A 13,735-nucleotide genomic window follows, 5' to 3' on the forward strand; every position below is an offset into this window, starting at 1 on the left:
TAGAACTTAAAAATTTAGAATATTTATTTTTAATTGTCTTTAATTTAATCTTGTGCCGTAAAATTTGTAGAGCTGTTTATAATGCTATAAAATTTGTAGAACAAATCTTGTAACCTTCTGATTATATTCTTCGAAGGTTCTCATATTCACTTTTCCTTTTGATAACTCCTTATATGTGCTTTGTTGTATTTCCAGGGCTGGTCACAATTCCCTGATGCTCGGAGGATACAACTTTGTCCATTTAAAAACTGTAAGTCACTGAATTTCATTCAAAAAAAATTCTTGTGTGTATTCTAAGTGGCTGAGTGAAACATATCAGAGGTGAAATTGGAGCTGGGCGGGGGCGTAAAACAGGTGACATTGCTTTTTGCACCTGGAAGTGAATATCGGGCGGGGAGTCTAATGGGAAACCGATGTGATACCACCCGTTTTACAAACCCGCCCATCTCCAATTTCACACTATTGAACTGCTTTGTTGTGGTTAACCTGGAGTTTGTTTAAACAGTTAACTTTTACTCATTGAATTTCTTTGCCTGTTTAAATATATTTCACACAGATATGCTCTTTATGTATAGAATACAATGGCCCAGATTTTCCAGCCTTGTCCCACTGTTTTTGTTGTGGACATGGGGCAGACAACTCTAGAAATGTACTAGGGGATGCACTCTGCTGGCTCAGCACCCCCTCCCCCCTCAAAGGTCAGGTCTGGGAGCATAACATGTACCAGCCGTAAATGGGTAGGCACATGCAAATCATCTTTAATTAAGGTTATCACAGCATTTGCACTGCATGCATGTTGCGGACAGAGGTGGCCTGTATTGTCCAGGCATCCAGTGCTCAATAGTCGTTGGAAGTGGGAAGCAAGAAATCAATGCACAGCCAGGACCTGTGCATCTGTTAATGGAGTGCAGCCTGGACAGGCCCAGGGGGGAGCGGGGCAGGGTGCGGGGGAGGGGCTGTTGGTGGGTAATGTTTCCTCTAATTTTTTGTGGGCCATACAGCCTCTTTAATGGGGAACGGGAGCTTCAGAGCGCTGCGTGGCTGCATAGCTTACAGGGAACATTGGTGGTGGGATGAGAGCTCCACTCTTTTTTTTCAGCAGGACTCCCTGATTGGCCCACCTCTAATATGGCTCTGAGGCTAGAAAGTTTGCTGGGTCAGGGGACCATCTCTGTGGCATAGCAAGTTTCATCCTATGGGAGTGTGCATCAGTAAAAGGCAGGCACACAAAGCCTAGACCTATATATCTGTGCAATAGAATAGCTTTAAGTTAGAACAAATGTATCTCTTTTTAAAGAGGTAATACGATAAAGACCTGAGGATTAGAAAAAGTCCAACTAGTCTCGACAGAATGTCTTTGTTTGATAGTTCCTACCTGGATACCTGCTTTCTCGCCATATCCCTAATCTCTTGTCTCTATTTTAAAAAAATATATTGAATTGCTTCTTCAGTCTATTTATACTTTTTCAGTGACTTTCCCTGCTAACTTATCCCATAACTCCATTACCCTTTCAGTGAGAAAGATCTATTTGATTTCCTTTCTTACTCCTAACAGTGTTAGCTGTGGCTCAGTGGGTAGCACATCCACCTCTCAGTCAGAAGGTTGTGGGTTCAAGTCCCACTCCAGGGACTTGAGTACATAAATCTAGGTTGACACTCCAGTGCAGTGCTAAGGGAGTAAAAGTAAAAGATCCCCTGGCACTATTTCAACATCACAAAAACAGACTATTAGGTCATTATCACAGTGCTGTTTGTGGAAGTTTGCTGTGCGCAAATTGGCTGCTGTGTTTCCCACGTTACAACAGTGACTACACTCCAAAAAGTACTTCGTTGTAAGATGCTTTGAGATGTCCGGTGGTCTTAAAAGGCACTATATAAATACAAGTCTTTCTTTCTTGAACGTAACAAATTTTAACTTGTTTCATCTGATATTTGAAGCATATTTGGCACAAAAGAAATTGGTAGCAAATTATTTAAAGCTTTAGAAATCTCGTGCCATCAGTGGATTTTGGCACAAAAATCTAAGTAACTTTAATATGCGGCTGTATAATCAGTATAGCAATTTGAGAGAATACAGCTGAGAAATTGGTGTAATCCATGAAGTATTATCATTGTGGTTTCTTATTGCTGAATTAGATTATAAAATAATTATAATGGGGTGGTGCCTGAGTTTCAGGGTTTTGAGCTCATCTTTAATTTTTTTTCATTAATCCAAATCAAGTAACTCCTTAGCTACTTTATCCCATATAATGGGCCCAAGTTTCCACATGATTCGCGCCTGATTTTTAGGAGCAACTGGTGGAGAACGGACTATTTTAGAAATCACAATTCTCCACTTTTTTTTCTGCAGTTCTAGTCAGGAAGAACAGTTCTAGTTTAGAACAGAATTTTTTCTTCAAAAGGGGGCGTGTCCGGCCACTGACGCCTGATTTGAAAGTTTCCACAGTGAAAACGTACTCCAAACTAAAGTAGAATGGAGCCAGTGAAGATTTTTGTAGAACTGAAAAAACCTGTTCTACACATTAAAAAATCGGGCGCAGGTTACAAACTAGGCGTCCAGAACGAGGTGGGGGGGAGGGGAGGGGAAGGGAACTCATTAAATTCGACAATAAATCCTTATTTATACTTCTACAAATATTATACAAATAAATCCAACCTGAATAAACATTTATAAGCCACGAAAAGATTAAATTAACCATCTTCCTACCTGTCAAAGTGCTTCAGCCAGGGAGAATTCTGCAGCCGTTCGTGCCGCTGAGCAGGAGGGGGAGAGAGAGAGAGAGGAGGAGAGAGAGGAGGGAGGGAGGGAGGGAGAGAGGAGGGAGGGAGGGAGGGAGAGAGGAGAGAGGGGAGGGAGGGAGAGAGGGGAGGGAGGGAGAGAGGGGAGGGAGGAGAGAGAGGAGAGAGAGAGAGGGGGGGGGCGTCGGGTCGGGGAACAGGAGCGCGGGTCGGGTCAGTGGGGGGGGGGAGCTGGTGTCGGATCTCGGGTCGGTGCGGGGTGGGGGGGGGTGGTGGGGTGGGGGTAGCGGGTCTCGGGTCGTCGGGGGGGGGGGCGGGGGGGAGCGGGTGCCGGGTCTGGTCGGGGGGGGGGAGCGAGTGTCGGGTCTGGTCAGGTGGGGAGCAGGAGCTGGCCGTGGGAGGAGCCCCATTGGGCCAGGGCTAGGGGGTGCGTGCTTCGGTCCCCTCCCACACAGTTCGGCACCTGGAGCTACTGCACTTGCGTGCCGACTGTAGCGCGCATGTGCAGAGGTCCCGGCACTGTTTTCAGCGCCGGGACCTGGCTCCGCCCCCCCACAGCTCGTGCTGACTGCGCCAAGGGCCAGAGGACCTGTAAGTAGGTGCAGACAACCGAGGATTTTTTTAGGCGCCGTTTTAGGCGCGAAAAACGGGCGCCCAGCTCGGAGGGGCGCCCGTTTTTTTTCTTGTGGAAACTTGGGCCCATAATACTGTATATATTTATTACAGACACTTCATCGAAGAATAAATGCAAAAAACCCTCCTATTTAAGATGAATATTTATCCATTCTATCAAACCCAATGTGATTCATTACTGCCAAACAAGCCAAAATGAGCATGTTCTTCAGAGAACTTTGAATTTGTAATGCAGAAAAGGATTTCAGTGCTACCTGGAATCTTTTTATCTGACATCTTGCTTTGTCTAATCGTTGTAAGTTAATTATTCTGATGTGTTAAATTAAATGTTTTATTTGTAGATTGTTAACTGTTTCATCAATTCAGCAAATCACTGGTCATCAGATCAATCATTTGACAATTAAAAAGGTTAGAATGCAACGCATTCACTTCCAGGAGCTGAGTTTGAATCCAGTCCAGACCAGAGTGCTGCCATTCTCATGCAGCTGTTAAAATACATTTGACTTTTTAAGCAAATTTTCTGATGCATATAAATCAATGTTACAAAAATGCTTTCCAATTTGACACTAGGTTATGACTTTCAGAGAAACCATTAAATAAAAGGATTCATAAATGGAAGTATCACAAGAGTGCCGTGTTATGCTTAGACTTGGTGTAATATACAATGAGCTGTCTAAATTGTGTTTCCCCAAATATAGTATTCACATTGATTTGTGAATTCCACTCAGAGGCCTTGAAATTTTTGTACAAATATTAAGGTATTTGCTACATTCTTCTTTTCCTTTGTCTGCTATTTAATTAAAGTTTCAGGGTGGTGGTGGGGCATCTTTGCTTGTTTCTGTGAGATTTACACCCATATTCCAGTGGAATCCAGGGGGAATCGGCTGAACCACGCAAAAGATCAGGGAATTTAAAACGTGGGTGAGTTACACCCCAAATCACTTGTGCTCATGTTTTCTGTGATCTTTTACGCTGGTTCGAGATTCAATTCGCCCGAACCAGGCCCCGCCCACAATACTGGCCATCCCCTCTCCCCTCCACCCCCGCCTAAAGTCTACATTGCAAGATTCTGCCAATTGCATTGGTTTGGAAAAGCAGTTAAAATTTTGCTCATTTTCTTGGGCATTAATCGGCACATTTCAGACGTTTTTTCATATCAATAAATACTTGAATTTACTAAAACTGTCTAGTGTACACCAATTAAAATGTTTAATAGTTCAGTATAGTTTTTTTTAAGTCATTTTCAGTGATTTTTTAAAATCCAGTTCCAGGCGGAGAACTGGACACGCTTATTAAAATGCTTATTTTTGCTGATAAACCTATTTTCAGCTGTTTTAATATAACTGCACCCAGGTTACCACTCTTAAATACATCAAGGAATACTTTTTTAATGGAAAGAAAACAAAAAGAAGCGGTTACATTCTATTCCATTGTGCGATTGCGTTGGTTCATGGAAGATTGTGATTCTGCAAATGAATTTTAGCAGAAACTTGAAGTGTAACCTAACCAGTGCAATACCAAGGCCAAAGAAACCATAAAGATAAGAATCAGGAATGAATAAAATCACAAGTGATACAGTGGCCTTGGGCTCTCTTTAGGTTTATAACTGAGATTTTGAATGCAAACATGATCATTTCCCCAAAGGGAATGAGTAGTGAAAAATTGGTTGCCATTACAGTACGTTCCTGCAAAAACTCGTGGGGTGGGGTTAACTAATACACGTGTTTAATTGTTTCTACAAATTATAATTTTGTAGTTGCAAACATTCTTCAAGCCAGTTTCTGATATCTGACTACAGATACAGCTGAACTCTGGAATGGTATATCATACGATCATCTATCGCAGGAGTTGGCATGGGAACCGGCCTGCCCTGTGGAAGTTGATGTCAACCTCTGCTGGATGACTGGAAACAATGACCAGTGTATTGACCTACAAAACTCCTTCCACAAAGTACAACAAAAAGTAAGTAAATAAAGTTAGAAATTAAATACAAATTCTTAAAAATAAGCTAACCGTGATAACTGTGACAAATGCCACATAACCTTCTAAGTTCTAGAAAAATATTAAGAGATTTGATGAGATCTTCAATGAGTTTGACAAGGTAAATAGTGTGAAACTATTTTCACTGGTTGATGAGTCAGTAACTAGAGGGCATGAATTTAAGGATAACATCAAAGGAATGAAGGGAAAAATCATTAAAACTTTTCAAAAGGAAGTGGATAAATATTTTAAAAATAATTAGAGAAAAGGTCAGGGGAATGTAATTCAGCACCTAGCTATTTCAAAGGGCGATGTGCAAAACACCAATTTGCACAGTACACTTTGAAACGGGGAAAATAATTTTGTTTTGTATATGTGCTAATATCGAGAATAACTTCCTTTTAAAGATCAAACTATGCAACCACAAATTTGACCATCAGCATAATAAATGATTTCGATATTGGACCATTTCCAACTTTGACACTTGATTAGCTTAAGTTATAGCTACTTCAAGGGATATTTTTCACTTTTTGAAAACAGGATGTTGGCATGACTTTTTTATTTTTCATTTTAATGACATTACTTCAATATCAATTGGGTCCACTTTCTGGTGGGTGACTTTGTTTTATAAGATTTTATTTTTTGCCCCAACAGAAACCTGGTCAATCATGACCAGAATGCAATAAAGCACATTTGGCACCTCCCATGTGGCTTAACAGCCAATTAACTAATCAAATGATGATTGAGGACATTAGTCCAATTCTGGAGAGCTGGAGATTATAGGAAATTAAACACAGCAGCAAATAGGTGCAGCCCAGGTTCCTACCGGGCAGTTTCCTGATTTTGAAAGAGTGATTCACAGATCTATAACATTGGAACTATATGTATTAAAGCTTTGAGTTTTGAAATGATCAGGCAGATCTTTCAGAGAATCAATTAGGGGGTCAGACTTGATGAGCAAAGATTAAATTACAGTTTAGTTTAAAAACAAAATAGGTGTAGTTTGAATAGCAAATGTCTTTGTTTGTTTTGTTCTTCCTTCTTTGTGCTTGCAATGATTTCTCAAAAAATAATTTTACACGAGGAAGAATAAAATACACAGCTGCACATGTCATCATGTACACTTCTCCAATCTTCCAGTAGGTTGACTGATTAAAATTTTAGTGATATGAGGCCTGATATGAATTGTTGAGCTGCTTTATTTTACAGTCAGTAAGTGAACACAGAATAACAAGTATATCAAATCTCACTTCAATTTTGCCTCCTCATAAAATACAAAACCACGCCGCCCTGTCCTGATTAGGGTGCTAAATCTATTTGCTTTTTTGGCAGTCCCAGCATTAAATCAGACCATGGCTTATGCTGTGCATCGTCAGCTATAGTCCTGGGCCTTATTTGCCAGGAGACCACACCAACCGACCTAGAACATCTGGGTCTCTATTTGTTAATTCCCCGTGTCCACAGGAAGTATGGGTGGCAATGAGGTGGGGTGTGGAGTGGTGCATAAGCTTTGACCACTCCCTTGTCCAGTGGTTTGTCTGTAGAGCTGTCAATAATACTGACCTTTTTTCTCAAGTTCTCATAATCTTACCAGACAGCGCCTGATGTGTAGACAATAATAGTACCATTTCATGTGAATGGCAATCTGGAACCCTGAAATCAAATTAAATTGCGAGAGTAGTTTAAAAGGCCAGAGGTTCAAAACAGTGAAAAGCCAGTTTAGGATTGATATTAGGAAATTATTCTTCATATAAAGCGTGATTAATACATGGAATAGACGCCTGGATAGAGTGGTGGAGGTGAAAACCCTGGCATCATCTAAGAAACTATTGGGTACTGTGATTAGGGAAGTTTAGGGTCAGTCTGGATAGATGAACTATGAGCTGCATGGCCTTCCTCATTCATAATTAGCTTGTGCAGAAAACTTTTTCTGTGTATAGTTTTTTTTTAAACACTCAAGTCAATAATGAAGAAAATAATACTGGCTATTTCAATTATTTTGTTTACTAGGTCAGGTATTCACGTGTAGATCCACATCCAAGGCTCTGTGTAAAGGTAAAGCATTTTCCATTCTTTCATCTTAAATAGAACTTATGATTTTCTTTACCTTTTTATAGGAAATAAATATCTAAGCCCAGTGCTGACCTCCACTCACTGAGCTAGAAATTTATCTCCGGCGGTGGCGTAAAATGGGAGTATTGGATCGACCGGATGTTAAAAACAGCGCCTGATATTCCGCTGCATTGACTGCAAGGGAACTGAATATCAGGCACTGCATATAATGGACGGCCGATCAGATGCAACCTCTTTTGCTCCACCGCCCGAGACAAATATCAGGCCACAGACTTTCCAGCACTAGACAGCATTCAAGAGCATGAATCCTGGCTGATTTCCACCCATTCCCCCAGCCTAGAGATGCTGAGGTGAATTATAGTACTCCTATTGCTACTGGATTGTTAAAATCAGTTAACTGAGCACAGACTGGGGATCAAAGCTGGGATCTTTCAATTTGTGTGGCTAAATTACATGCTGAGTTTTCCAACTGAGCGTTTTTATGTTTTCTCAACAATCACATGCAGAGTTGAAAATTAATCGGCAAACATGGAAACAGTTGATTTTTTTTTGGAACAGGAAAATCTTTGTATTTTTAAATATGTTTTCAGAAAAGAGAATCTATCCTGTTTTTGGATGCTGCATTACGCTTCCTATCCTCATATGTACAAGTATAAAAATATGAGCCTTCTAAAGGCATGTATCATTTTTAATTCTATGTATGTTTGTAATCCTAACACTAACCCTATTACATTTTAAACTTATTTTTCAGTTTACCACAGACCAGGGTTATTGGGTCAGATGTCCTTTTGCTTTTGGATTTTTACCAGGTAAATTTGCATTTGAAAGTAAATATATTTGCTGTGTGGTGTGGCACGGAGCCACACAGATCCTAAAATGAGATGATCTGATCTGAGTTAGCTGGCCTCTGAGTCAGGGCAGAGGGTGCGACACTACAACTGGGTGCAGCATTCATGGGTTAGGGACCTAGGCAGCTGTGGTTCACACTCTGGGTGATGTGTGGGTTTACGCACTCATGTGAAAATCTTTTGTGCACTATTTTAACGTAATCGTCAACCCATTTAAGAAATTTGTAGTGAGCATATTAACTACTGGAGGAAATTAAACCCCATGATTGCTATCTGCTGGCCCCTGTGGAAGTGTGCGTGCTGAGGGGCAGCATTGGACTCAGCTGAGCTGCCCGCTCGGGTTGAATAGTTTGCTGAGATTTGCTCAGATATGCGACCATTGACCCTCTACTCACACTAACAACATTGAAAATGAAGCTTCAAAAGTTGTCAAATTGCTGACCTGATTCCTGAGTTATACTTCCAGCTTTGAATTGATGGACATTTTTTTAAATCAATTTTTGTATTGTATTGTAGTGCAGATTGCATGGGTGGGGACATCCTGGAGATGTGTTAGTAGATTAGAAATCTGCAAAGAACTAGTTTTTCTTCATAGTTCCTAAGACAAGGGAGACTGCCCACAAAAAAAAGTCTGCCATACTCCGAACTGAGTTATGCAAAAGGAAAACCACTAACAAGAAAAAACACTGAGGCACACCTATTGAAATCATGACATTGTTTTAATTCACCCTTGCATTAAATTACTGGAGATGTACAAACATGTTCGAGAGAGATAATGATAGGATGGTGCAAGAGGATATCTATCACATCACTCCTGTATCCACCTGCAATCTGAAGACATTTCACAGCCTTGTGACTGAGCATTTGTTTCATTTTTACATAAAGGCCCAAAAAACAAAAAGATGCAAACATTTTTATTTGACTATTTTTGACCTGAAGACTATTTTGTGGTTAGCTGATTGTTGTTGCCATTAGGTCTCTTTTCATTGTGATGGAACACTTTTTCCTCTTCATTTCCCATCTGGGTAAAACACCCTATCCGAGAACTGGTGATCGGAACTGCCTTACAGTTTGGAACATTTTCAACTTGGGCAGTAGCACTGGAGCAGCCCTTTGGCTCGAAGCTGCTTCAAGACCTACAGCGAAACAAATACACATCTAGCCACAGAGGTCTTGTGCATGAGGCAGCAGGCTCCATGTAAAGTGTGTGTAAATGGGGTAGGTCTTGACTTTGTGCCATGGTGTAAAAACAGGCAATAGCGAGTTGGCAGCACGGTTTACATCTCTCCCGATCTTTTTTAAATTTCCATTGACTTCAATGGGAGTGATGTAAAACGGCCTGCCCATTTGCTTTCGCCTGTTTTACACTATCGCACAAAGTTAAGATCTACTCGTCTTTTTTAAATAAGGCCTCCAGAGTTGATTCAAAATGACCCGGAATGTGCGGTCAGCTGCAAAGTGAAGGCATTTGCTGCTGGCCCCGAAGTACGCTTTGCACAAACGTTCCCTGTGCTGAGAACATCACAGTACAGCCTGTTTCGGAGCTGCCAGTGAAGAGTGCAAATTCAGGATTTCCACATGTGTCTGCGCATACACTGAATCCCGAAGTTGCAGTCAGTTTCAGAGGCAGAATGACGATGAACAATGGCGTTATCCCGACTGCAAATTCCAGGCCATTGATACATTTCTTGGTCATAGCTGAGGTGTTCACTGGCTTAAAGTTACAAATATACTATTTTCATAACAGACTTCTAACCACGATGGTCACTAATTAATAACTGTATTCATTTATAGTTTGGAACATGAGTGCTAATCGGCTGTTGGGCAAACTCCAACTTACTTTCATGACTCACGACAAGGCTGAATTCAAGATGGCTCTGTGTAAAAGTACTGAACCCCACAAGTGTGAACCACTGAAGGAGCAGTATGTTACTGAAAATACAGTGAGTTCATGTTGACTTTTGATTAGACCACAGAATAATCTATGGGACAAAAGATACTGTAAATGTTAATATAATGCAGTTTTTGCAACAATAGAATATTTTGCCATAGGATGGGAAGGTTTATAGCTATTCAAATTTATCAAAAACCTACAAAAAAACAGAAGTCTTTCCCACTGATGTAAAACTTAAATTTAACAAACTCTTAACATTAGATTTTTTGAATTATGTAATTAAACTCACGACATCAATTTTTTATTGTATTAGTTTGGTATATATTAGTAAGACAGTTCACAATCAAAACGAATCTTGCTCTGCATTTAGAAAAACCTCGCATTATGGAAAGAGAAATCACCTTTCCATTTTGTCCCCCTGTAGTGTCATTTGAATATTGTGTTTTATTAGGGTAAATGTTTAAATAGAAAAATTTGAAATAGCTTGAAAACTGCACATTGATTTACATTTGAGTTTCTCTGTCAAAACAATAAAACATTAAAATGCTTTGTTCTGTTATAGATTGGTGCCTATTCTAGAGTTTTCACCTTGTCTCATGAAGAATGTGGCAGCGATTTTTGTGTGCAGGTATGTGAGTGCCATCGCTTAATTTTTCACTTCCCATTCTGAAGCTAGAAACTCAGTGCGATTAGGTTCCACGCGTAATTGTGGTCCTTTGATATCTTATTCATGTGTAAGACAAGCCAGACTGAGGGGCGTGTGACAATTTGACCTTGATGTAGTGCGTGACCTGTCCTCACCAGAGCACATCTAGCAGGGGTTTGCTCGATTGGAGTTCAGAGCAGGACACTTTGGTCCCTTCTCCAGCCAGGGATGCTAAGGCTCTTTATAGCACTCCACTCACTGCCAGTTGCTTGAGATCAGCTAACTAAGTGCAGGCCAAGGACTGAATCCACACACCTCCACACAGCACACTTGCCTATTGAGTTGTCAGGGTTACATTGATTTTTATTTAAAATGTAATATTTTAACAATTGGTAACACAAATCTAAATAATTTGCCTTGACAGGGATGGCGAACAGATATAGAATATTCTGTTCGGATTCAGATCTGTGACACAATGTGCAGTAAGTAACTGATTTATCTTTTTAGAACTCTATCTCTATCTCTAATTCTGTTAAGAAACCTGTTTGAAATAACAGTGCTGCACTGTCAGAGGCGCCGTCTTTCGGATAGGACGTTAAACTGAGGCCCTGTCAGCTCTCTCAGGTAGACGTAAAAGATCCCATGGCACTATTCTCCCCGGTGTCCTGGTCAATATTTATCCCTTAACCAATATCACAAAAAAAAAATTGGTCATATCACATTGTTGTGTGCGGGACCTTGCTGTGTTCAAATTGTCTGCTGCGTTTCTTACATTATAACAGTGACTACACTTTAAAAGTACTTAATTGGCTGTAAGGTGCTTTGGGATGTCCTGATATCATGAAAGGCGCTATATTAACTGGGAATATCAAATAATTAAGTTGAAACATTTGTGATATTATGTAGAGATCGAGAAGCATGCATCATTTCACCTGATGTGATCTGTGTAACAGTTGTGGACAATTACTTCACTGTCACTATTAATACACTCTTATTCCTTTAGTTTAACCTGTGCAACAAGCTTTAAGATAGATTGACCTATTGGGTTTAAGATTGATTGACCTTTTGGAAGAGCAAAGCTATTAGAATTGCACAGTGGATGCAGCAAGGTGGCACTGTGCATTAGTCCACCAATGTGTGGAGCTCCAAGTGGATAATGAATTTCTGATCTTAGCTGTGCTCTGCAGAGTTGTACTGATCAGAGGACTGCCTTATGAGTCTTTACTAGCACTAATCCCATCAGAGCTCTAGGGGAATTAAGAGATATAGAGATTGGGTGGGAAAGTGGAGTTGAGGTCGAAGATCAGCCATGATACTGAATGATGGAGCAGGCTTGAAGGGCCATATGGCCTACTCCTGCTCCTAATTCTTGTGTTCTTATGTTAGGGCTGGATGAGCATCTGATCTAAAGTGCTGTTCAATCCCTGGCACTTGGCGAACAGGTTTTTTGACCTACATTTTTTGACCATAGGAGGATGATGGGCTGAATAATCTGCATGAGGAAATGTGAGAAGAAAATGCCACATGTGTCATTTTAGGAAGCTAAGCACCCAAACAGGAAAACAAAAACACAGCTGGGAGGTTTGCTCTGATAGTTTATCATAGTGACACTATAAATATAATTAGAATATTTCCTCTTGTCATTAGAGAATAGTTTTTAAAAATTTGTTCTTGTTATGTGGAACATCTGGCAAGGCATTTATTGCCCGTCCCTATTTGCTCTGAGGACATTGTATACCACTTAGTGTGGGATTAGAGTCAAATATAGACTAGGCGAGTTGGGGCTTGCAGGTTCCAGTCCCTGGAGGACATCAGTTAACTAGTTAGATTTTTACAACAGCCCAACAACTTTTATGGTTATTTTAGTGGTAGCCACAAATTAGCAGAATTATTGAATTCAGTTGCACAATTTGCTATGGTAGTGTTTGAACTCCTAACTTTCTGGTGGCTAGCCCAGTACCATAACCAATAGGCTACCAAGCCTATGAGAATAAAATAGTGACACTGAAAATCCATGGCAGACACTCGCCATAACTTCAGTGGGAGAGGGCCAGAAACTCGGCCATGGTATTGTGCTTGAGTTTCTGTAATGGCTTTGTGGGGTCAGAGCATCTGCCTACTCCATATAAGGTTATGGACCCGTAAAAATCTGGTCATGAATGTTGGGAGAGTAGGGGTGGTGCCACGGGGGCACAAAATTGTTACTTCCAGCGGGACAAAGGAGATCCTAGCGTTGCTCAGGATCAGGACTCTTTCCGACTTCTGCCGTTGGGATGGGGGAGAGGGGTGGGATGTACACCCTGCTGAAGGCATTCAAATCTTGCTAGGCCAGTAATAGAGGTTCAGGGTGGGCTCAAATCAGCACATATGCGAAGGTGCGCCGTCCCATGGAATTTTGAAGCTGGTAGAAAAATTTCTTCTGCTGACTATATGGTGTCAACAGTGTAAATATAGTGAGAAAATGTCCTCTGGTCACAATATTGTAGCGACAGTATAAACATTATGGGAAAATGTCCTTTGGTCACTATAGTAGCGACAGTGTAAAACTATTGAAAACATTTCCTTTGTGTGTTGTTTCTAGCAAAATTGTTTACAATTTCAGGAGCATAGAAAATGTTCTTGCTCTGTTTATGATTTTGCTGGCACATTGTAGCCAGAAGAAATCTTCTTTGCGCCATGTGGTATTTGTGTATGGTTGACTCTATCCATGACAGAGCATACCCAACAAACCTGTTAAAACTGGAATGGTAATGTGTTACAGAGAGGTTAAATCTCCACAGGGGAGAAAGATATTACCTGTTCACGAGTTGTAACAAAATGGTAAACGTGTTAATGATTTTGCTACAAGTAGCAAGCAGGAAAAGTTAGAGGTATTAGACACTCTGGCTCCTGTTAGAGATGGAGGATAAACAACATTATCCG

General features: G+C 40.7%; 1 protein-coding gene across 1 annotated transcript in view; it reads left to right on the top strand.

The window, feature by feature from the left end:
* LOC139277989 (interleukin-17 receptor E-like protein) overlaps positions 1-13,735 on the top strand; it is a 56,162-nt gene that overhangs the window by 36,680 nt on the left and 5,747 nt on the right. Inside the window, exons 9-15 of the mRNA XM_070896637.1 lie at positions 196-250; positions 5,171-5,334; positions 7,363-7,407; positions 8,177-8,234; positions 10,068-10,216; positions 10,730-10,795; positions 11,238-11,295. Of these exons, the coding sequence (XP_070752738.1) occupies positions 196-250; positions 5,171-5,334; positions 7,363-7,407; positions 8,177-8,234; positions 10,068-10,216; positions 10,730-10,795; positions 11,238-11,295 (595 nt within the window). The remainder of the gene's footprint in view (positions 1-195; positions 251-5,170; positions 5,335-7,362; positions 7,408-8,176; positions 8,235-10,067; positions 10,217-10,729; positions 10,796-11,237; positions 11,296-13,735) is intronic.

This window comes from Pristiophorus japonicus, chromosome 13, assembly GCF_044704955.1.
Source record: "Pristiophorus japonicus isolate sPriJap1 chromosome 13, sPriJap1.hap1, whole genome shotgun sequence".
NCBI lineage: Eukaryota > Metazoa > Chordata > Chondrichthyes > Pristiophoridae > Pristiophorus > Pristiophorus japonicus.